Raw genomic sequence first — 23,947 nt, 5'->3', positions numbered from 1 at the left:
ATCTCGACATAACTAAACAGAAATAACCAAACTGTTGGAAAGAAGGCTCTTGGTAAGAAGATAAGACAACAAAGATTTAATCAACGATTGAATGAGGATATAACGCCATGGTTGCGTCACTTACATTCCATCACTGATAACACTGCACACATGGATATGTTGACAGAATATCTTTATTGGTATTTCATTGACAATTTCAGAAAATATTGTCAAAGATAAGGCATCACAGCTAAATGAAGAGAGAACTTACAACATCAAAAGCTTACTTGTAATTGTCAACATCAATTCCTTTCTTGTTTTGTTTATTACATCATTAAGGCACACGGGTAAGGTATTCTGTATAAAGCAGGTGGAAGCCTCCACCTTGCATTCAATAACCGTGCCACAATTTTTAAGAAATCTTTAAAAGTCAAGCCAATATATATATTGCCAGAGTTATCAATTTATATTTGTTCAAATGTATGTCATCATTCGTGAACATGTAAGGCAAGAATACACCCACATGTCAGCCAAACACACACACACACACATACGAACAATCCCATAACCAATTACAAAAATGACCTATGATTTAAAAAGTCAGGAAGGAGGCGTGAAAACAGAGGAATACCTTAACATCCTCGACTACACTATTATAGAAAACACGAAAAAATGCATTACAAAAAGATCCAAGGGTCCATTCGGGAGTAGTAAATACTCAGTGTAATCACACACGCACACAAACTGCTACTTACTCTATTTCTTTCAACTTGTAGAACTCAGCTGGCTCCAGTATGTCAAGTTACCTAGTAATTTGGCTGATGCAATTATCCATAGTGTCTACTGTGAATTCGTATCCATGTAATGGGGGAGTCGGTAGGGGTTAGACATCTTGCGCTAGGATACCTACAGGTAAAATGTAGACATAGGGGATCGAACCCAGTACCTTTCAGCCAGAGAGTCAAACACCCCGCCACGCGAACACTACCCTGCCCCAAGCTGTGTATCAATTTAACGAAAATGTGATTATTCAATCAATTCTTTCCTTATACCTTGAACGATAAGTAGCCTAGTGTCACAACTCTAACCATTTTGACATCATGCTCTTGTTGATGTCATGGCATGTCGGAACCAGCAGGGGTCACTAACAAGACCCTCAACCCCTATCTCAACTCAAATACGTCACATGACAGCAAAGAACATTTACTGATACAGTAAAAAAAAAAAAAAAAAGTTACCATATTACATAGTCACCTTGTTCTATGTTCAACAGGGAATCTGTCAAAGTGCACGATGTGGGCCTCTTGGATACAGAAATACATTTTAATGTAATTATAGAAGAGTCATTAAATAAAAGATGGATACAAAACAAAATCACAAAACAAAATGTTACCATATTCACAGCAAAAATCTCTACTCCATCTATATTTAAAAAAAAGTGTCATTACCGACATGACCAACAAGTCCAATCTCAATCCCTCCTGTGTGAGGTACAGGCACCCCTTCTGCCCAGACGTAAACACAAGGAGGTATCCATGGTTACCCGAGTCACATTTTGTTGTGCAGTGGCAAAGTGCTGACAACTGATCAGGTTCGGACAAGGCACTCAGATGTATACAAATTAACAGAGCATGCAATATAAAAATGCAACCATTTTTGATACTTCTCCATGGCTGTTACACATTCTGGCCAAACACCCGAAAGTCTCATGCACAACGCACACAAACACATTAAATTAATCAATAGCTCACTTAAACACTTAATCAAAATAGTCTTTGAGTTTGATCTGCAAAGGCTTCTAACATTAAATCACCCACACAACCATTTATCATCCTGTATGCAATTGACAGGATTTCTAAACCTATACCAACCTAGTAACATTTGTTATAAAAAAGCCATCATTTCATATTATAATAATAAAAAAGCAATGATCAGTATTTTGTGAAATGGTAATGTTAACAATGACCACATAACTTGTCGTTAACGTTAACAGTTTAATGGTTTAGGGGAAGAGTAACTACAGGGGAAGTATCACTGAAAACAAACAGACATAGGAAGTCGACATGGTTATTGGCGAGTGAGTCCATAGCGACCAGATATAGAAGGAAGTGTACTCTGTGTGTACTGTAGCCCTGGTCCGCACTGACCGGCCCGCAGGAAATGAGAGGCACAAAGGAAACCCCACCAGGAAATGCAAGAAGAGGGGACGTTGTATGTTGGGAGCTTATTTCTCCATATTTTATCTTTGCAGACAGCTTGCAGACTGTTTGCCCATCTTTACCTAGAGGTCATATTAAGTGTTGGGGAATTGTTATCGAGGCCATTTTGGAGATATGTGATGTATTCTTATAGGTCATGCTGAAGTATCACATAGTTACCAATTACAGCTGTCCATAACCTTGCAACCCTTGCAAACTGGCCATGTCCTGATTATCTAAATTACTTTTTCCCAGCTACAAATAGAAAAAGGTGGTGCTATCCTAAAACCACATCAAAGTAGTAATGCAGAGAATTTACAAATTAATAAAGTCCTACTTTAGCTCATCTAACTTTGAAAGTCACTCTTAAGCAGGTTTGAATTTATAATCGACCAGCCTTAATCATTGAGATTATTGTTAATTCTCTTTGTGTCTAACACCAATTATGCGGTTCTACAGAAATACTAATAAGGCTCCTATCACAGAATAAGGAATAAAGTGGGTAGTCAACAGTATGACTTGTAACACCATCGCCCAGCGTGCTGCTACATCAAGCTATGAAAAGACCCGAACATCTGAACCGCTTTGTGTATATATCATATCGGCGTGATCGCGTCGTGTGTACCAGTGCTTGTGTGTCTTTGAGCTAACTTTCTCAAAGAGTGTCCTTTGTAACGAGTGTGTGTGTGTGTATTTATGTGTGTGGTGTTCATTTGTTTACGGGTCAGGGCTTGTGGAACTTCTCGTTGTAGCGGTGGATGGTGACACAGCCGTGGTACGAGATGGGCCGGGGCATGGCCGCCACACCAGTGATGATGCCGGAGGCGGGGTCATAACACACAATGCCGTCGGACGCCTCGCCACTCTCCCCGCGCCCGCCCAGGATGAAGAGCTTCCCGTTGCACACCGACATGCCACAGCTCTCCTGGTAGGGGGGTGGGAAGAGAGCACACACAATCACAAACACTGATTAGAAAGAGATTTGTATTGATGCATTCCTTTTTCTAGATTTACATCTTTCATTCTGCGAGCAAACTTTTGTTTACTTACAACCAGAAACAAAAGAGATGCAAGGGTGAGAGAGAGATGCGAGAGAGGGAGAGGGGAAGAGAGAGAGAGACCTGTGTGTATTTACATGTTCTTATTTTTACATCTTTCATTGTGAGAGTAAATTATTGTTTACAGCCTGAAAGCCCACAAGGAGACAGACCAAATACCAGAGGAAGGGCTAGAGAGATAAGGACTTATAAACACATTGACAAATCAGCAAGTGGCTCGCAGCAGCCCAACAACAAATACCCATGTTAGAATTATTACCAATTTGCTAAAGGTGTGGACCACGTGCATCCAGTAGTCCTCCACCGGGTCATAGCAGAAGATGGACTTGGTGAGCCCCCCGGCCACATAGATCAGGTTGTTGAGGGACACGGCCGTGATGCAGCGCTTGGCGATGGGGATGTTGGCTCTTATCATCCAGGTGTCTTCCTCTGGATCATAGCACTGGACCTGTGACACAGAAGGTATTGGGTTAGACTTTCAAATATTACATCGAAATGAAGTGGAATATTCGTTTCACATTGAAAGGAAAAATAATGAATCTTGGATATAGTAAACGCATTCTGCGGTTTTCCCTGCCGGCCTTTCTGAGAGCAGGAATGCAGGGAAGAAAGATCGATGAGTCTTATTTTCAGTGGCTCGGCAGTCTGGCATTATATCCTTCCATGCCATTTTATTCACTTGCACTTAAAATGTTTTCCTTCTAAATTGCCAAATGGATTTTTTCCCCCTGTCGTAACCACAGCTCATGTGAACAACACCCATCGTGTATCCATTCAGTCCAAGTGGTCACATGACTTTCTTTGGGAAGATGAACCACCACATACATGAGTGACAAGGGGACGGCTGGAGCCGTGACAGTTGGAGCCATACTGCACGATGCAAATATGTACCCCAGACAAAGGCAATTATGCAGACAAAGGGTCGCGTTCATACTTAGCTTTGTGATGTATTATCCATCGCTGGCCTGCCCCTTTGTGTTCTGCGAACAAAGCTATATATAAACTAGAAAAACCAGGGGGAGAGAACAATCCCCCCTGGCCAGAGATCCTTTGACATTGAACGTCACTGTCTTCCTGTTTACTTCCTCAGAGTGCACTTAAGGGGTATGTAAATCTAACTGGAACTCAGTCTCATTGTTTTGGCGGTTGGATTGTCCCATCATGGATTCTCAACCCAAAATGGGTTGTGCTATAAGATAACACCCTGTTTTAATTACCTTGTTTAATATCTATTGTTACTGATGTACTGCTGTAGGACAGGAATAAACACGCTCAGCCTGACTCAGCTCTCGTGCACTATTGCACTTGTGCACAAAGATTGTCACCGGACCCTTGGCGTCATCCGGTGACAGGTGAATAAGTCCGAAACAAATTACTCTGATGCATTACTCATCAGCCATTGAACCTGAAATACTGCAATACGCACACATTAGCACCATAACAATAACCAGGGCTGAGTTAATGAAGCTGTTGTTAAATCGATATGCTAGCTTGACAGGCTTAACCATTGAAACAATGGTGTTTCAAAGACTAAAGAACACAATACGGGGTCAAAACAGGCAGAATAATTCCAGTGAAGAGGTTAACTTTTCATTCATGCCAGCATCTCAAATAACTTTGAGGAACTGCATTTGGTCATTGAACATTGTTGTTTGAGCATTGTTCAAACATCTAATTATTGGGAATTTTCCGGAGAAGCATTTGCAAATAACTCTGAGGAACTGCATTTGATATTTGAACGTCATTGTTTGAGCATTGTTCAAATATCAAGTTCTCCGGAGGAGCATTTGCAAATAACTCTTGAGGAAATGCATTTCATCTTGGCAATTTCCCAGAGAAGCATTCTCAAATAATGTTGAGGAAATGCATTTGATCGGCCTCGTGGTTTTCAAACAAGTTCTCGGGAATTTTCCGGAACAGTATTTTTTAATTTACTGTCAAACTTGTTAATAGGGGCTGCCTAATGCCAAGTCATTGTGGAGGCATGCGCATATCTGTTCCATTGCCAACCTTGTCCGAGCAGGTGTTGTCGTCCGGACCTCCCCCGATGACGAAGAGCTTCCCCGCACAGCTGGCCACTGCCGGGGAGCTGACCGCCTCCTTCATGGAGGCCACCTCCGTCCAGCGGTTGGAGAAGGAGTCGTAGCACTCGGCGCTAGTCAGGCGGGTCTGGCCATCGTAGCCACCCACTGCGTAAACCTGTAGGACACAACAAGTGTTTTCACTAAACTAGCTTCAAACTAACCGTATGCACATGCACCCCGGTGACACACGACTCACACACAGGGGTATATAGGTCATTCAATGTCAAGTACAGCCGGTTCCTTGCGTGGAAAGCTGAGCGGTCCATCTGGCAAGCGGCCAGAGTGATGTAATGCTTCACAATCTTACATGACCGATTCTCTCTCTCTCTCCTCTTTGTTCCATATGTTATACACAGGCGTTTCACACTGTAAACACACTCCACAAACCCATTATGTCCAAATGTGGCTACCCAAACCATGGCCAAGTTTACCCCCTCCGGAGTGACTATGTTATTACAACACTACTACGCCAACCCTTGGATTCAGGTCACGCATAATGTGATCTTAGTCAAGGGTTTTAGATGTGGACTTGACCTATTGTACTTATTGTACTGTAATTCGACAACACTGAGTCAGCAGGAACAAGGGTGTTGACCTGATTATTATTCTCCATAAACTGCCACGATTGAGACACAAAATAGATGGATATATTTGAGACTTTTAATGCTTTTTAAGTTGACAATGAAAATGCTAAGGGTACGCAATGGAGAAATACAGTAATCTGAAAAACAAGCAGTGGGACTGGTAACAACAGAGCACACTAGAGATGATCAACAAGGTGGTGTTGTGCAACCTTTCAGCCTCAAGGCCGTTCCAGAACTAACACGTGGCGAGGGAAAGAACACGAGGGGAAGAAAGAAACATGGATAAGAATAAAAGGAAAAACCAAACATAGAAAGACGAAGAAGGAAGGTGGGAAATATCTTAAATCGGGTCAACGTTTGAACACCTGTCTATTTGCATAGCAAATAAGGTGAGATAAAAAATAACCAATCAACTACCACTTATTATAAAAACATATTCCACGAGTGGCATTTATCTAACCCACGCCGTGTGTGTGTGTGTGTGTGTGTGTGTGTGTGTGTGTGTGTGTGTGTGTGTGTGTGTGTGTGTGTGTGTGTGTGTGTGTGTGTGTGTGTGTGTGTGTGTGTGTGTGTGTGTGTGTATGTATGTATTCACCAAACTGTATGGCCAACACAGTATTTCATTCCCAAAGCCGGCAAACAAAAACAGCTGTCTCCTCAAATGATGAAATTACAGACACAGTAAGGAATGGAATGCGAGGCCCCAACAAGTAAGAAAACGTTCAATACAAACATATCACAAGGGAAACCCCCATGGAAGGATAATGAAACCACGCAGCCAGAAAGTAGGGGATGGGGGGGAACTGAGCGCTACAGAAATTGTTGGTTGTCTTTGAAAGCAATGCTGAAGGGAGGTTGGGAGGAGAAGGAGAACAAAGAGCAGACCCACATGCAACCGACCGATACAGGAAGTGGACCTGAATAACAGGTCCTAGTGGGGGACAAGAGTGGTTTAGGAATCATTCAGCCTGGTGAGACAGTATGTGAGTGTTAGGAGTGTGTGTCGGTGTTTGGGTCACGACGGAAGTACATATGCAAAATAGACATTCTTTTGCTGTGACATACTGCTGTAATTACAGGGAGGAGGGGGGGGGGGACCGCACTCATCTTCCCTAACCACTGTGTCTTGTTCTTAGCCTTGAAGAAGAATTCATACTACAGGGATGGTCTCACTGCGGTCTCATTTTAATGTTTTCACGCCAGGAACTCTGGACCTTTTCAATGTTTCAATGCTAGGTGGATTCAAGTGGATAGATAACGCATCAGTGGATATAATAGAGCCAGCCATATCTGTACAACCTTATATTGTGTTCACGGCACACAGTACTCTGAGGCCAATGGCGTGTCCTTTGGAGCAGGCCAAAACAGATTACTTCATTGTTTTGGTAGAACATGGTTAATTTGTTTTAGACCTGCGCATGTGTAGTTTGTGTGTGTGGGACCAACGCAAGGCCAAATGGGTCTCATGCAACCCAGTCTAAAGAGAGAGCATGTGTTTGTTTGCACAATAGATGTGACAGAGACAACAAGCTGTCTGTTTCTGATGAAAGACACCCATTGAGGGTCTAAAGCTGACAGAGAATATCTATAATAGTGTGTGTGTGTGTGTGTGTGTGTGTGTGTGTGTGTGTGTGTGTGTGTGTGTGTGTGTGTGTGTGTGTGTGTGTGTGTGTGTGTGTGTGTGTGTGTGTGTGTGTGTGTGTGTGTGTGTGTGTGTGTGTGTGTGTGTGTGTGTGTGTGTCCCCCAAAGAAATGATAGTGTCCCTGCCAAATGTCCTGCTATTCATCAATTTACAAAGTGCTTTGTTTTACAGATGAGACAGTACATGTATGCTTTATAATTATTCATGGTTTAAGGTATCATGCGTACCTTGCCCAGTAGGACGGCCATCTTGTGTCTCCAGCGGCCTTTGTTGAGGGAGGCCACTCTGATCCAGAAGTTGAGCTGTGAGTTATACATCCACACATCCCTGCTGTTGAGGCGACCGCCTGTCACACAAAGCATAGTTCACCCATTGTTGTTATTGTCACTTTTCACTTGTCACATTATTGGAAACTACTGTCTTGATTGAAATCGAGGAGTTGTACGGACGGATATGTTTAGAAATCAATAACTAATCCTCTGGTCGGCGCCGACACGCGTCATGCTTTCATACCCTGCTGACAGTTTCTAGGCCTTCAGTCTCTGACTAAGTTTCTAACTGTTGTCCGTTGGTAAACCCACTCAACTGGAAACATACACATGTGATTAAAATATGCAACATTTGTTTGACTGGTTTAAGCACATATTAAAGAGACAAGGATTGAACGGCAGCAGGATATATCCAGAGTACTTCTGCTTTGCGTCTCAACTATAAGGAAACCAATTTTTTTCTTCCTCCTTTTTTTGTCATTGGAGATAGACAAACATCATTCAGCAGCCAGCCAATCAGATTACGGCCTGACCACAATCAACACGCTTTGAACAAGCCCAAACGATGGCTCTATTGACCCCTCCCCCACCCCCTTGTGTTTCCAAACACCTGCCAGGTAAATTGAAGCTAGCATAAGCCGGTTACCGGCCCACACAGGCCTGAATGCAGGTTAGGCTGAACAAATATACAGAGAGAACAATCTATCTTTTCTGGGGATACCCCATTGCCATATAATGGCAATGGGGTTTATATATTGGCTGATGAGTAATGGGTCAGAGACATTTGTTTCTGATATAAAATCCCCCTTTTGTTGCTAATATATTTCAAGACTACACTTTACATTAAGGGAAAATGTGATGAATGTGCAATAATGTGTGCTCTTATCTTCTAGTCATCCTACACATGAGAGTGTGTCAGCTAACATCAAAATGGGAGTGATGAGGAACTGAGTCATTTCGCACAAAGACATCAATTGATATCAGGGAGACATCAATTGACATCATCGGAATTAATCACTTTATTATATTAATAATTATAACTAAACATAAAAATATATGAGATTGACGTCTTCAAGAGCTAATGACACACTAGGAGTAGATCAACCTGGCAGAGTCAGCCTCATCTCGTAAACCCTCTGTAGATGCCCCATAGGGAAGATACTGAATGGTTTTTTTTCCACTGCTGCCGTTAGCAGTTCGATGTTTGTTGCCAGAAAACTGTCAGTTAGTTATGAGGCAACCTACAGCAAAGTCTCTCTACCAGACAGCACAACTCTATTAAGTATAGACTAGCAGCTTTTCATGTTATTCAGACCAGAAAATCCATAATGATCCCTTTGTTTTTGTTCAATGCAGAAAAAAGGAAAAAAGGGATGTCCCTACTAAAAAAGTAGTCATCTTTTAATGCATGTTGTGTCTGTCTATATATGCAAGGCACTGCCTAAAACAACATGCCTAGCCAGACTGTCTATGGCCCTGAACAGGTCTTTGCATGATATACAATTGAAAAAGTAAAGAATTTCAGTTCTAAACCACTAATGTCTTTCTGAACATCTGATTCTTGACAAGGCAAGGATTTGATTAGGTTTGAATCAGATTCAGTTAAATCCCAGTCAGGAAACCTCCTGAGGGAGTAGGAAGACTAAAATAGAAGCTACAGTATATCAAACAGAGATCACAGTCTATTTCCAGGACTTGGCCAACTACACACACCGCAACACTTAAAAGGTCCACACATTGATCCACATGGGAGAAGAGTGTGAGAGTGACAATGACAAATAAACCTGCAAAAGGCAAGGGGTCAAACATAAAAGGCAAGTATGAACTTGTTTAATATATGTGTGCATGAATCTGTGTAATATGAGAAGCTAAGTGCTGACTTTTCCAGGCAGCCCTTGCAGCTGATTGATAGCACACGTGAGAGACTGAATATAAACACAGCAGTGCACGTCCTTACTGAAGAGGGGGCTCTCTCTCTCTCTCTCTCTCTCTCTCTCTCTCTCTCTCTCTCTCTCTCTCTCTCTCTCTCTCTCTCTCTCTCTCTCTCTCTCTCTCTCTCTCTCTCTCTCTCTCTCTCTCTCTCTCTCTCTCTCTCTCTCAGCAAACAACAAATAGAAAGAGTTTGTCAAAATAGATTTCTTGCCATCATTGTGGACGATTAAAAAACGAGCTAATTGTCTAGCCTCCTAGGGATTTGAGAATGCTGTAATAGTTTATGTAAAGGTGATCTGGTGTATCGGCCAATGGTTGGAGAGTGACCGGTCACGTCGGCCAATAAGGAAGGGCCTGCTGTGACACTGAGCACAGAGAGTGCATCCAGATGTTGCTCTCAGATTTTCCTTCGTCTCAAATGGGCTGTGGCTGCAAAAATAACCCGACAGGGCGAACCGCCATCTCAGGACCGCCCTTTAAACAACACATCCGTGTGCTGAAATCAAAGGCAATTCGTCTGTAGCTTACGTTCACAGCTCCATTTTAAGCTTTTGGTTGGAAATAGACTATATGGAATTTGAAAGACAAAATGCATATTGGAAAGTATAAATATTACAGGACATAAATAGTCAAGACACTTTCCAACCCTGTTTTGACTAATTCAGAGTGTAGTATAGTGTACTTGGGTGCTCACCTGAGACCAGGATGTCATTGCGGAGGGCGCATACAGCGTACTCTGACTTGGTGAATTCAGGCAGCTTGGCCATCGACTTCCATTCTCCGGTGACCGGATCGTAGCACTCGGTGTAGGGCAGGTTGAAGCCTCCCATTCGTTCACAGCCCCCCACAACCACTATCACCTCAGAGAAGCCCGTAGACCTGCGTGGAATGAAGGTATAGAGATGCAATACTCTGGAACAACAGATTGTAATTCGATTTGACAATACCAAAACAAAACAGATGTTACATGACTTTATCAAAAATGACAAGTAGCACTCCATAATAATATAGGCTAACTATACTGGTATCTCAGTAGATCATAGTGCTTGAATAAACACACAGCTGTAGTGTGATATTTACACATCAAACCTTAATTTAGAGCACCAAGGCAATTGTAACCAGGCAGACGCTGATATCTTCTGCTGCTATAGCTAAACTTATCTCCAGGTTCAAAGAGAGAAATATCAATAAAGGCAGCAATTAAAATCATCATGAACCCATGACTTACTCTTGTTTACCATGTGTCAGAAAGTTCCAAATCAATATAAAGAAGCCCTTATTGGATAACACACTCTCTCCAGTCTGCTGTCAAGTTCTCAAACAAAACTGAATTAGAGTGGCTATGGTAAATTTAATTCTAAACTTCATTAAGTGTGCGTCCGTGTGCGTCCGTGTGCGTGTGTGCGTGTGTGTGTGTGTGTGTGTGTGTGTGTGTGTGTGTGTTCCATGACAAGACCTCAGGGTTTAGGGTCTTGTCAGGGTTTGTCGTTCAAGGGGTATACTTCTAAGACGCAAGGGGTTCGGGCCCCTTCTCCCCGTTTGGTAGCGGGGAGCATAATAGGGCATCTGTTCATCAGTGCAGGGGCTATTAACACATGGGCCCTGGGGGCACCTGAGGGAGACAATAGGAAGAAGACGGACAGCCTGATGGGCTGAGCCTCTCAGATCTGCATGGATACTGACACAATGTGCCAGGGACCGACGTCACACGGCAGTGTTAACTAACTCACTGTTGCTGTTGTTCCACCAGGGTGCAGCTGTTGTTTTTAACCTATCACGGGGCTGCCAGATGCACGCTATTCAATGCCTTTATTTATGAGGCCTTTAATCACAGCGAGTCTCGCTTGAGTGTGAACTAGAATGGGAGGACGTACACATCACAGGGTGTATTTTAGATTTCAAAAGGAGGCTGTTCAGCACATCCCAGTCATTGGGGACCGTTCAGACAAATAATGCTGCTATCCATTTGGATGGTACGCTGGTACGAACGACCAGCTTCAGTGAAAACGTGACGTATTTCCCTTGCTCCAGCCTTCCAGTTTGCCATTTGTGTTTCTGTCGAGCCACGAGGGGGAGTAGTAGCATGCTAGTCATCATTAGCAACATAGCCTCTTTAGCAAACCAGCTTCAAAACAAAACTTTACATTGAATTGCACGCCAAGCAAGACCGTGCAATGCCTACATTGGTGACCGGATTAAAGCAGCAATGAAATCAAGTGTGTAAGAGGTTTTAAAAACGACATTAAAACCACCAACGTGGTACAAATAGAAAGAAAATACATCTCATCCCCCATCAACTATGGGCGCAGCCATCTTCTTTGCGAGTTGTACAGCTCTGCTCGCTCTACTTTGAAAGCGACGAGATACTACGACCAAAAGGGGGCGTGCCTCAGTGAAATGCCGCAAGAAAGCTGGGAGATTTGCGACTTTACCACTTCGTAAATCCAAATGGATAGCAGCATAACTCTTTCCCTTTCTTAATCCTATCCTTGATTATTCAACACAGCAGCACTTTTATTGGGTTCGTCAACCGGTTGTCACCTTAAACCACACAAAGATGTGAACGCAGGAAACCTACATATCATATCCACCTGCTGATCTCCCCACTGGGAATGTAGTCCTACCAGGAAAGTTATTCGGATGAAAGAGGAACGTGCAAAAACAATGATTTTTCTCGGAACAGAGCAGGTCTTGCCTTTTGATGTGGTTATTCTTTAGAAGATTATCGCCAAAATAATACATTCCTGCTCCTGTATCGGATTTCCCAGTTACCTGCGCGGTCGGGTTCTGGGCGACATCATCTCGTTGCCCAGCACGTGGTAGCGCCGGGCCTCGTGCAGCAGCTGGTAGCACTCCGGGGCGTTCTGAATGAGGTGGTCCCCCTCCACCGTCTGCACAAAGTAGTTGGGGTGCAGCAGTGGCATGCGCACGTGGTGCAGCAGCTCCTTGAGCATGGGCTTCCGCTGCTCCAGGCTGTGGTACACCCAGCGCATCACCGCCTCGAACACCATCTCCTCCTTGCCCACGGCCAGCTCGTCGCTGGCCGTGTACTCCTCCAGCTCTTCCCGCCGCAGGTCCAGGAACTCCTCGTGATGGGCCACCTCCGCGAAGTTGGCCAGGGCGTAGACGCGGCAGCGGCTGGCGAGGTGCTTGAGGGCGTGGTCGTCGGCGAAGCGCTGGATCCCAAGGCAGTTGCAAGGGTCCAGCTGGTCCTCCAGGAACTTGGCACAGGCGTCGCGAAGCGTGGCGATCTGGAACAGGCTGGAGGTCTCGAACAGGAACTGCACGTTCTCCGTGGTGATCTTGGCGCGGCCGCTGTACACGAAGCTGAGGAAGGAGTCCATAGCCTCGGCCAGGATGCCGTTGATCTCCACCAGCATTTCCCGGCTCTCGCGGTGGTCGTTGCAGAACATGGCTCTGAAGTAGGAGGAGCAGGCGGAGAGCACGGCACGGTGGCAAGGGAACTCGCGGCCCTGCACGCTGATGATCACGTCGGTGAAGAGGCGGCAGTCGCGGAACTCGTTGAACACCTGCAGGATGGCCTCCGAGTGGACGGAGCCACAGTTGAAGTCGAAGGCGTCCTGACTGTTCAGTGTTTTGGGGTCCACCTCAAAGATCTGAGGGGGATAATAAGGAGACATAAGAGGTTATTGAACAGGAATAGTGAAAAGTTTGGGATATTCAAATATTTAAGCCATTATATTACAGAAAGCAATACCAACAGAGAAAGAGATCTTAAGATAAGATCAACAGTTGGGTTATTTGGCAGCACCTTGCGTTTTACAGCAGGAGAGTCTCTTGTCTCAGACTCCTCCCTGATCAGCCTTCTGCCAAGGATCAACACCATGTTGGCCAACTTAACACAGACCTCCTACTGGATGTAAAAGGGATCTGGAAATGACCACAAGACAACCTGTATTATATCATCTACTGAAACATTCATATTGTACAACATGGGCTTTGTTTGTATAGCACTTCAACTGGTTGGTCAGTGTTATGATTACTGTCTGGTAAAATAGGCACATAACCATTTATTGGAATGTAATGGAAAGTTGATTTGCAAGTGAGCGATTGTATCATTGTTAAGGTAAAGCCTGAACCATTATCAGCAGACCACAAAGGAGAGTGCATGCTGTTGGAAGCAAACAAAAACAAATTGGAATATAGATACTCAAAGCCTGGGGGTGGCTCTACACTACATTGCTTCACCCTTGAATAAACATTCTTCTTTTTTTCCACAGGAAGTATACATTTGAGAGCCAAAACAAATCCAGATAAATAAAGTCCTAAAGCCTGAACTAGGAAGTAGCTGTGAGGTTACTGATACTGTGCCCTGCAGCACAGCGCAGGTTAAGAGACAAAGAGGGAACGGCGGGAGAGGCTTGAGCAACGGTTGCACGGCCTACTTACACGTCAATCAAATTTGTTATAAATTGGTTTGGGGGAGGAGATAGGAGAGCTACCTTACATTGCCTCAACAACAAGCTTTTCGTCTGAAACCTGGATAACTAAGTGCTCGAGATGAACATTCATTATTTGTATCAATTTTAAAACTGGAAATAAAACCGAAAAATAAATATATAATACGCTAACTGAGAAATCATTGAGATAACATAATGGGATAACATGAAACATAATGGGATGACATGAAAGACTTTATCGATTTATAACGCGTAATGTCATCACAACTTTAAGGCAGAAATTACAACGGTGGGTCTCTCTAAGTTACAATAATAAGTAATTATTTATAAAAAAAAAAAAAAAAAAAAAATTGTCCATCTGTTCAGATAGGCCATGAAAGCAACAGTAGGACATGTTAGGTCAGAAGGATCTGACCTAACATCAAGTTAATCGTGTCTCCCTGCTCAACTAGCACAGAGCAGATGGTGTTATCCAAATAAAGAAATACAATGCATAACTTGGTAAACACACACACACACACACACACACACACACACACACACACACACACACACACACACACACACACACACACACACACACACACACACACACACACACACACACACACACACACACGCACTATATAAATAAATGGGTGAATAATAAATGGTTAAATAAATAAATATATCAAAACATGTTGTGAATCAACACAGGATATATTTCATCATATCCCTGTGGTGAGACCATGTTCAAAGACAGGTGGGCACGCAGTGTACAGTTTGTCAGACAAAGGAGACTTGCCTCGTGCCGACCCGTTAGCCTTGACAACAAACGCACTCAGAAATATTAGATTCTAGTCTAGTCTAGAATCTAACTTTAACTAAGTACTGTTAAACTAAGATGCCTGACAAAGTGACATTGCTGCTCGCATAAAAACATGCATACCTTATCCACAGATTTCCGAAAAAAAGTTTTTCTTCAGTTGAAGGAATTAAAGCTTTAAGTTGAAAAACAATAGTGAGGTAAAAAAGTGAAAAACTATTTTGCGAACTATTTTGCGAATCCTTGAAATGGGCATCAATATCCGTTTATTGGACGCGGTCAAAAGTCTGCGTGGTAAACAAGCGGGCTCTTGCCATGCCCAGACATTTTGACTTTGTTATGATGGCAAAGACAAAGAACTCTAAGTTACTGTCAACACTGGGCCAAGATATAGCCTGCTTGTCACTGCCTCTAAAAACTCCCCCTTCAGTGCGATCAGCTGAAGGGCCAGGTGCTTTCTGGGTAATGTATTTCATTTGTTTGGATTGTGATTAAACTGGGAGCCCCGAGGAACAACACTTCCCAGACTGCGCCATCGCTCCACGTGGCTCTATTTTGTTTGCAAACAAAGCTCCGTGTACAAAAAGTTGGAACATGTGAGCTCTTCCGCCTTGAATTCGTCCACTTTGTCAGAATGATATAAAAAGATACATATTCATAATGTTGAAACGACCGCTTTGGTAAACATTACATTTATGGCTTTTCGATCGTGTATCGCTACCTACGTTATGTTTATCGATCTTTATTCATTACATCATTTACTAGATACTAGATGTCAAAACAAGGCAATGAGGTAGACACTGTTGTTAAACTTTAACATTTCATTGAGTATCTTACTGAAGTGTAGGTTAATTTTACTCGTTGAATTTAAAGTTAAATTTAAAGACCTACAATTCATTTCAGTCAGTGTAATCCCATAAAGAGTTAGATCGAGGTGAACGACGGTTAACAAGTTCGGTCATCATGATGATTGGACATAATTTGTGGCCTGTGGATATGTAATGTTGATTTGGAGAACTTTCAACATGGCGGCCAATTTCTGATGTTCCAATGGGAAATATTTTATGAGCTATATGGGGCGGTCTGAGAGTATCACCAGACATAGAAGATTTGTTCGAAATATACTCACTCGAAGAGAGAGGAGTTAAAAAACGTCTTTGTTAATTATAGCGCCCCCTAGAGGTCAATGACCGCCAAATTGATTTTTTTGATTGATTGGCTGTAGCGGCCAAACGGTTTTGAATTTGAAAGATCTTTCATATTTTTATATCAAGCATGGCCTGAAGATCATGTGTGCAAAGAATCGAGATGATTGTGCTTAAGTTTTCAACATAAACACAGATGGCGGAAAAACCATCATGGGGCAAAATGACGTCATAGGGTGCGTTGAATTCGGCTTGGTTCAAGGAATCCAATGATGCCTGGTTTGTGAATATTGGATGAATGGGTCGAAAGTTATAAACATGAATGCAAGTGCAAATTTGACCTGTTGGTGGCGCTAGAGCTGTTGGGCTAGCGACCTGAAATTGGCTTGTTGGGCTAAGGGGCTGTCCTGAACCAAATTTCACAACTTTTCACCAAGGCGTTCTATGGGCTGCCATAGACTCCCATGACAGAATAATAATAATAGGAAAACATACAAAAACAATAGGTCGTCTCGCAACTTCGTTGCTTGACACCCAAAAAGGCTTTTATAACACTTAATTAACCACAAATAACACAATGTCTTTTCTTATTCTTTTTTTAAGGTCCAATGTTTAATTATTTTGCACCGGGCTCAAGTTCAGGTGATGGGCTCGATGGGCGTGCCACGTCTGATGCCGTAGAAGAGGAGCAGGGCCTTCCTCAGGTCCCTGTATCTGAAGCCGTACAGGTAGGGTGCGAGGGCCTTGGGAAGCATCAGCAGCACGTTGCACATGACCAGAGACAACCATAGGTCGACGCGCAGGTCCTGCACTCCGTAGTAGCAGAACCACATCAGCTTGTAGGCCAGGACCAGCATGGGGCAGAAGGACAGGAAGAGGTGCAGATAGTGGATGAGGAAGGTGCCTTTGGCCCGGGACGAGCTCTCACCCTTCCATACGCCTGCCTTGCAGGTGCGGCAGCACACGGCCACGTAGCCGGAAAACACCAGCAGTAGGATCAGCAGGATGGCCGCCACGGAGAGCAGCATCGCCAACTGTGGGAGGTATGAGAGACATGATACTTTAATGCAAACGAAGGATAGCCCCTAAACAAAACCGGGATCAAACGATCAGGACGCAACACACATAGGGGAGGGATAGGGACAGTTGAAAGCACCTGCAAGGGCGGGGAGTAGCTGACGTTGAGCACCAGTAGAACGGGAACAGAGCATAGGTGGAGGTTGCAGGTTCCAGAAAGGTACCAGGTAAACACTCCCACAACGCCAGCCGGTAAGAGCAGAGAAACAGCCCAGATACCAGCGACGGCTCTCCTGGTCCTTAGACAAACACAGAAAATGCAGTGATGCTTTGTGTGTCTTTGTGTAAGTGTGTCTGTATGCGTGCATAGGTCAAAGTAAAAATAGACACTTAGGGGAGGACAAAGCTTTGGTTCCTATTGTTTAGCTGTCATTTAATTTAAATACTATGAACACCTGGCTGACGCACCAACCATGACCCAGTTTGAAAACAGAGAGTTTTAGTTTTCCATTGTTATTACCTGGAGACTGGCCACAGGGCGAAGTATCGCAGGGGCACCAGCACGGCCAGCAGCGTATCCAGGACCATGGCCATGGTGCTGAGTATTCCAGAGCTGAACAGCGCCGCCAGCAGGAAGAGTTGGGTAGTGCAGGCCCACTCTAACATCAACACCCCGGCTGCATTCAGGCAGGTGCTCAGCATGTACACGGTGACAAACAGCAGGTCACTGAGCAACACGTTGGCCAGAAGGATGTACCGCGTCTCCTGGTACATCTGCGGCCTACAAGTCATAATTCGAGAACATTTATAAAATGGTGGGATACATTCCTTTAGTGGAGCCACCCTAAATTAGTAAAATATTTGAAAACAATATGTTAATATGCTGTTTTACATATATTTTCCTTCAGCAGTCTCTAGTGGCTCACTTTGTAGCTACAGCTACATAAGTATATTGACAGACTTTTTCCCACGATTTGTAGAGAAAAATCCTCTTGGTAGATTGACTCCTGAGAAAATATTTCTATGATGGAGATTTGTGTTAATGTTTTTTTTGTTTTAATTGGCTTTTCTGTAAAGAGTGTGTATCACTCACCTGTTTAATATGTTGCCCACGATAACCGGAACCACAAAGAACACAGCCAGGAAGCTCAGTATGGGGCACACATGCATTATCGAGGTGTGGCGTGGGGGCATAAGGGCCTGCCACTTGCTGGTGAAGTCCTCCATCTGTAACTTCAAGGATCTGGAGCTGTTGGTCTGGTGGGACATAGCCATGGGGCCCTCGGCACGGACCGAGCTGTTGTACCACTTGCTGAAGGCGCAATGCAGAGAGCGAACCAGCTGCTGGTTCTCCTCCATGGCTTCTGGATCCTCACAACCCATCCATCCACAGCTCCTCAGGGGCTGGGCTCACACTCTGAGTGAGAGTTGGCTGTGTTCTCCCATTCTGCTCTAGTGCCTCCGATTGCCAAGTCGATGTGTTGTCTTTGTACTTTATCACCTTGGACACCTCGCTCTGGCAAACAAAAACCTCTGAGGGCAAATGGAGCGGAGTGCTTTGATGCGATGGCTGTAAAAGCCATCCCGATGGTACCAAATGGCTTTTACGCTGAGCAATCTATTGACAAGGTTATTTATTTTGCTAAGCCGTTTCAGGATTTATGATAATTGAGCATGATAGTTAGCTGTATAAAAAGGATCCGTAGCCGTATTTAGATTAGCCATATATTTTCATTCTGGGCCCATTAAGAAGAGCAGGAACTTTCAGCAGCATCCTCAGAAACAAGGTGCATTCACCGTAGATTTATTTGTTTGAAATGTTTATGCATTTAATTTGAAACACATCATCTTGGTATGTATATCAACATAGATGGAATTACATGGATAAAGATATACGCTTTCATCGCTGATATCCACAAATTTTTGTAGACTTCGTTTTTGAAGTCTACAAGCAATGTCAGATATCTAAATGTCTAAATTGGCTTGAAAAATGTAATACATAAAAAAGAGCTATAAATACACAGTGGTTTCGTCATGGTACGTCATGGTCAGATAAGATAAGAGAGTACTTGATTAATCCCGGGGAATTCAGGTGATAGACGCCACAGTACAGGGGGCAACACATGAATCATCGCGGTGATTGGGAGCCTTCTGTTTAACCTGAGCACACTGACGTCGACGGCACACAGTCCCTGCGAGGTCCTCAGGCTCCCGTCACCTTACAGAGTCTCCGGCGGCGGTGCAGCAGCTGCACCAGTGTGTCCGAGATCTCCCTGTACCTCAGCCCGTACAGGCAGGGGGCGAAGGCCCTGGGCAACAGCATGAGGATGCACATGTTGATGGTGTTGATCCACACGCGCGCGTCCTGGCTCACGTCGTCCTGCTGGAACAGGAAGAGCTCCACGGTGAACACCAGGCCCGGCACGAAGTAGAGCAACAGCAGGACGCCGTGGGCGAGCAGCGTGACCCGCGCCCGGGAGTAGCGGCTCTGCCAGATGCCCTGGGTCTTGGTGACCATGTAGAGGCGCACGTAGCAGTAGACGATGAGCAGGGTGCAGACGAGGGCCGCCGCGCAGAAGTAGATGTGCACCCCCACCATGTTGGTGGCCTGGATGAAGCCCAGCGAGATGAGCACCAGGCAGATGGGCGTGTCCACCGCGCTGGCGTTGCCCTCCGTCATCTCCATCATGATCCACATGGAGAGCGGGTACAGCGCCGCCACCACCCACAGCCCCACCAGGATGCGGACGGTGCGCGCCGGCGGCAGCAGCTCGCGGTAGTGCAGGGGCCAGCGCACGGCGGCGTAGGTGTCGGCCACCATGACGGTGACGGTGAGGATGGCGCAGCAGTAGGCCGTGACAGTGAAGACCATGTCCAGCTGGCAGAGCGTGGGGGGGATGTGGACGCCCAGGGCGTTGCAGAACACCGTGGCCAGGTTCAGCGTGAGGAAGAGCAGGTCTGCAGCCAGGGTGTTGGCCACCAGCAGGTAGCGGGTCTCCTGGCGCAAGGCGCGGGACAGGAAGATGCATGTGAGGAGCACAGGGTTGGTGGCGAAAGTGATCAGTGTAACGAGGGTGGCAGGGATGAAGAAGAACTGCAAGCGCCAACCCTGCAGGGAGTCAAACCACTTCTGGGTGAGGTTGGAAAATGTAATGGAAGCATCCATGTTGCCTTCCTGAGGGAAATAGTTGGAAAATTTTTATTTTTGTGTTGTTCGCCGTCTGTATAGTTTGTACTTTGCAGGCCTACTTCTTCCAAAAGTTTCCTGTTGAGAGAAACGCAAGCCAATTGTTATATAACCTTTTTATGATGCTTTAAATTTGGATATCAAAGCTATATTCTATTTTTGGAAACCCTTAATCCCTTTTCATTTCATTTGCCAAAGCCAATACTTCAATATTAACTTTATGTGCAATCTAAATAATACAAAATAAAATATAGGTTTACCAGAGAAAATATAAAAAAAATAGATTTAATTATAATATATGTATTCATAATCTATCATTGGTCTGTTAATGACCTTAAACATTGATAAAGTCATAGGTATATTATCACTGCCACACATACATTCACACATACTTCCTCTGTAGTTATCTTATCAAGGTTGAATAATCAAGTCCTTGTTTGTTTATTCACTTCATTGTTGGAGATGCTGCTTTGTCTTGTGGCAGAATAATAAACACATGATATTCAAATGTCACCCACAGCATGTTCTGGACGTATCTCAAATGTCACAAAAACTTTTTGTTATGCCTACATTGAAATACATGTGCATATAATATATATTTCATTCTTGTTCTCCCATGTTAGAAAGTTATGTTACAAGGCTTCACCCATTGCTTTTCATAGCAATATCGGCCAACTATTCATAGTACAGAAATTACTTTAGTTAAAATAAATGTACCCAGGCAAGAGAACCTGATATTTAAATAATAAAATTATATTTGTAGTTTAAGTTTATATCAGTATACAGAATATATGAAGTGTCATTATCAAACATGAGGAAAACATTTACTTCTAGTTCTTCATCAACAAAAAGAGGAAAGTGGCAACACGCGTCGCTTTTCAAAGCATGGTCAAAATTCGGCAAAACGATCGATTAAACATACAAACAATACTATTCCCCCCCTGCAGCAGAGCCTCAAAGATATCTTCTTACCTGATATCCAGAATGGACCACCTCGTTAGGGTTTCTCATCCATTAAGCTTAATGCTCCAAGAAATCAATGACTGATCTGTGCGGTATCTGTACAGCGGACCACTGGCACTGACCTTATCAGCTGATGTAGTCTTTGTTGACTCACGGAGACAATAGAGAGATGGACAAAGCTGTGTCCACTTTGCTGTTGCATGGTAACATTGGGGTGAAGTAACCACTCAGCCTGCGCTCACGGCTCAGTGGCCTCTCAGAGGACTGCTTGCTAGATGATATTGCAATAACAATTTGTCATGTATTGGCGTAATCATCCAATAACGCAATGACAGATCTGAGCATTTCCATTAATGCAGAAATGCAATGACAGATCTGAGTATTTGCTTTAATAAAACAAATAAGGTAGCTACAGGAAGTTAAACATGTTGGCTGTCGAAGCGAAGCGAATGGAAGGAAACATTTGCAAGATTGACGATGTATGGCGGAAGCTCATTTATCTCAATGTGTACAATATTATTTATAATATCCGGGCAGGGTCAGTTGGATGACCATTACACAATGTAGACAGACCTCGGAAAGTTAAACACATGTCGACATTCAAGGAACCTTGGAGATTTTTAAAGTGCAATCAATCAATCAATCTGACAGGCATTTCACCTACTGTTGTAGAGAATAGTATGGATTAGTACAGTAAAATCAAATAGAAATGTTAACATTAAACGTAAGTGTTGTTTAGCATTAGGGTATATATAGATTACAAACTGCTGAAACAAACACATGGCGGTGATTTAACAATTCTGTTTTATTTGTTTGACAATGTTAGGTGTCTGATCCTCAATGAAAAGGTAAATAGCTTTATTAACAGCATTGTGCTAGCTTAGGACTTCCTCTTCCTTGTGTATGAGCTCTTAGCTCCTCCCACCTCTTCCTCCTCATGCTCATCTTCATTATCATCCTCGTCCTCGTAGTCGTCGTCACTGTCAGCTCCCATGTCCCTCTCTTGTCGCACCTCCTCCTGCCATTCCCTCTCCATCATTTTCCCAAACGTGTCGTATTCTTCCGCCGTTGCCCGGGCAACATCGGTGAGGTAGGTCTCTAGGTCCAAGTGGAGGATCTGGCTGAGTTTGGGGTTTTCACTGACCGTCTGCCCCTTCTTATCTGGGGTCTGGTACAAGCCCCTGCGCTCCAGGAAACAGTGGCGACAGCGCACCTCTTCGAGGGAGAAGCGGAAGAGCTTGGACTTCACCATCTCTGCTTGTTTCACACCCATGCGGAAGAAGACATACTGTTGAAAAAAACCACACTTACAGTTGTAGCATTTTGAGACACTAACACACACACACACACACCTCTAAAACCCAGTTAATCCATTCATGTTCAATTATTCAATAAAAATACTAAACATAATAATAGTCAAGTACAAAGTAAAACGGATGTTGTTTCTCTATGTTAGTCTCCACTGTCGGGTGGGGGCTACATTCTGACCTGGAACTTGTACTCCAGTCGGTCCAGGTCTTCCTGTACTATGGCTGGACTATCTCTGAGGATTTCTGCGACCTGTTGGACGGTGAAAAGGCCCTTCTCTCTGATGAACAAAACCACAAACTTGATCCGTTTCACAGGGACTGTGAGGATCTGGGGGTAATGGGCAACAACTCGCTGAAGACTTCCTGGGGAGAGAGATAAGACCAGAGGTTAAATTATGATAATCTTTTCAATTTCTCAGAGAATGCCTCCACCATCGACATTGTGCTACATCTACTTAAATCTCACCTTCTACTAATCCCAGTTTACGCAGGTGGTTTATGCGTTGGGTTAATTTGGATTCGTTGATGTGGTGAAGTTCGGGACATTTCTCCAGCACCTTCAGCACGCTTGACGGGTTAAGGCCTAGCACAAACAGAGCTGTAAGAGCCGAGAGGGTTTGTTGAGCAGCGCCAGACCCCTTGGCTTTGGACACAGTCTGGTGGAGCAGCTCAGCCTGGGGGTCTGTGAATCCCATATCAAGAAAAGACCGTACGGACAGCTCCGTTACCGGCTGCCGAGGATACGATTTGCAATCGTCTTGCTGTGATGACTTGACCATGTGGTCGTTGGAGGATGAGGAAAGTCTACACGATACGTGGGATGGTGGCCGAACAAGACGCCTTCCCTGCTGACCAGCACCGAGTGCAAGTGAAGCAAAACTCCGCCATGACCACCTTAGCACCTGTAAGAGTGGAGAATGTTGGTTTAAATACGGATGGAGGAAAGTAGCACATTCTTGAAAGTATACAATGTAGCGGTCAACGAGCTGTAACTGTCAGATCGGATGAATGGAAGTGCACGAGTTAGCCTGCTAACTTCAAGGTTGTTGATGTATATTTGAAATATACGTTACAGGTCAGATTATAATATTAACACGGCTTCGGTACAGGGCTTCATATGAATCGCAAGAAATAACGCGAATGGGAACGTAAATTACGCTAAATAACATTTACATACCTGACATAGAACAAGTGTAGTACTCATGTTTGTCCGTCATCAAAATAGTTCCCCCCTTCAGCCGTAGTTGTTCGACGACGATGGTTCCTACTTGCTCGGTGAAGTCGTTCAGTATTTCGATCAATTTCACCATTTAAGTGGGCTCTCACATTTTGCATTATTTGGGAATTGGGAA

The 23,947-nt window shown here is 44.1% G+C and overlaps 4 protein-coding genes across 4 annotated transcripts; all 4 read right to left on the bottom strand.

Moving 5' to 3' along the window:
• Window positions 1–144: 144 nt before the first annotated feature.
• klhl24a (kelch-like family member 24a) lies at window positions 145–15,379 on the bottom strand. Its single transcript, XM_056597602.1, has 8 exons — window positions 15,097–15,379; window positions 13,520–13,638; window positions 12,520–13,364; window positions 10,442–10,626; window positions 7,774–7,892; window positions 5,246–5,434; window positions 3,495–3,683; window positions 145–3,102 (listed from the first exon to the last, which is right to left on the bottom strand). The coding sequence occupies exons 2-8, from the start codon at window positions 13,592–13,594 to the stop codon at window positions 2,902–2,904; spliced, it is 1,803 nt and encodes a 600-aa protein (XP_056453577.1). The 5' UTR covers window positions 13,595–13,638; window positions 15,097–15,379; the 3' UTR covers window positions 145–2,901.
• Window positions 15,380–16,710: 1,331 nt separating this feature from the next.
• Window positions 16,711–18,494, bottom strand: LOC130387889 (probable G-protein coupled receptor 148). Its single transcript, XM_056597185.1, has 4 exons — window positions 18,229–18,494; window positions 17,656–17,916; window positions 17,275–17,434; window positions 16,711–17,152 (listed from the first exon to the last, which is right to left on the bottom strand). Exons 1-4 carry the CDS (start codon window positions 18,492–18,494, stop codon window positions 16,757–16,759), a joined length of 1,083 nt encoding a protein of 360 aa, XP_056453160.1. The 3' UTR covers window positions 16,711–16,756.
• A 490-nt stretch (window positions 18,495–18,984) lies between these two features.
• On the bottom strand, window positions 18,985–20,397 carry LOC130388218 (probable G-protein coupled receptor 148). The gene has a single exon (XM_056597603.1). It carries the CDS (start codon window positions 20,299–20,301, stop codon window positions 19,339–19,341), a length of 963 nt encoding a protein of 320 aa, XP_056453578.1. The 5' UTR covers window positions 20,302–20,397; the 3' UTR covers window positions 18,985–19,338.
• Window positions 20,398–21,678: 1,281 nt separating this feature from the next.
• On the bottom strand, window positions 21,679–23,882 carry mterf4 (mitochondrial transcription termination factor 4). Its single transcript, XM_056597604.1, has 4 exons — window positions 23,773–23,882; window positions 23,062–23,497; window positions 22,774–22,958; window positions 21,679–22,573 (listed from the first exon to the last, which is right to left on the bottom strand). Exons 1-4 carry the CDS (start codon window positions 23,797–23,799, stop codon window positions 22,166–22,168), a joined length of 1,056 nt encoding a protein of 351 aa, XP_056453579.1. The 5' UTR covers window positions 23,800–23,882; the 3' UTR covers window positions 21,679–22,165.
• Between the last annotated feature and the right edge of the window lie 65 nt (window positions 23,883–23,947).

The sequence above is a fragment of the Gadus chalcogrammus genome, chromosome 8 (assembly GCF_026213295.1).
Source record: "Gadus chalcogrammus isolate NIFS_2021 chromosome 8, NIFS_Gcha_1.0, whole genome shotgun sequence".
NCBI classification, from domain to species: domain Eukaryota; kingdom Metazoa; phylum Chordata; class Actinopteri; order Gadiformes; family Gadidae; genus Gadus; species Gadus chalcogrammus.
The sequence above is the reverse complement of the archived record's forward strand: the minus strand, read 5'-3'. Positions and strand labels throughout refer to the sequence as shown.

What these genes read in the sequence shown, in the direction of transcription:
- klhl24a (XM_056597602.1), bottom strand. Translation starts at nt 13,594, where the DNA reads ATGGTGTTGATCCTTGGCAGAAGGCTGATCAGGGAGGAGTCTGAGACA. An exon ending in CTCCTGCTGTAAAACGCAAG is followed by an intron (nt 13,365 to 13,519) that starts GTGCTGCCAAAT and finishes TATCCCCCTCAG; the next exon opens with ATCTTTGAGGTGGACCCCAA. An exon ending in CAATGACATCCTGGTCTCAG is followed by an intron (nt 7,893 to 10,441) that starts GTGAGCACCCAA and finishes TTTGTGTGACAG; the next exon opens with GCGGTCGCCTCAACAGCAGG.
- LOC130387889 (XM_056597185.1), bottom strand. Translation starts at nt 18,494, where the DNA reads ATGGAGGAGAACCAGCAGCTGGTTCGCTCTCTGCATTGCGCCTTCAGC. An exon ending in GTGGGCAACATATTAAACAG is followed by an intron (nt 17,917 to 18,228) that starts GTGAGTGATACA and finishes TATGACTTGTAG; the next exon opens with GCCGCAGATGTACCAGGAGA. An exon ending in GCCCTGTGGCCAGTCTCCAG is followed by an intron (nt 17,435 to 17,655) that starts GTAATAACAATG and finishes TGTTTGTCTAAG; the next exon opens with GACCAGGAGAGCCGTCGCTG.
- LOC130388218 (XM_056597603.1), bottom strand. Translation starts at nt 20,301, where the DNA reads ATGGATGCTTCCATTACATTTTCCAACCTCACCCAGAAGTGGTTTGAC.
- mterf4 (XM_056597604.1), bottom strand. Translation starts at nt 23,799, where the DNA reads ATGAGTACTACACTTGTTCTATGTCAG. An exon ending in TAAACTGGGATTAGTAGAAG is followed by an intron (nt 22,959 to 23,061) that starts GTGAGATTTAAG and finishes CTCTCTCCCCAG; the next exon opens with GAAGTCTTCAGCGAGTTGTT. An exon ending in GACTGGAGTACAAGTTCCAG is followed by an intron (nt 22,574 to 22,773) that starts GTCAGAATGTAG and finishes TTTTTTCAACAG; the next exon opens with TATGTCTTCTTCCGCATGGG.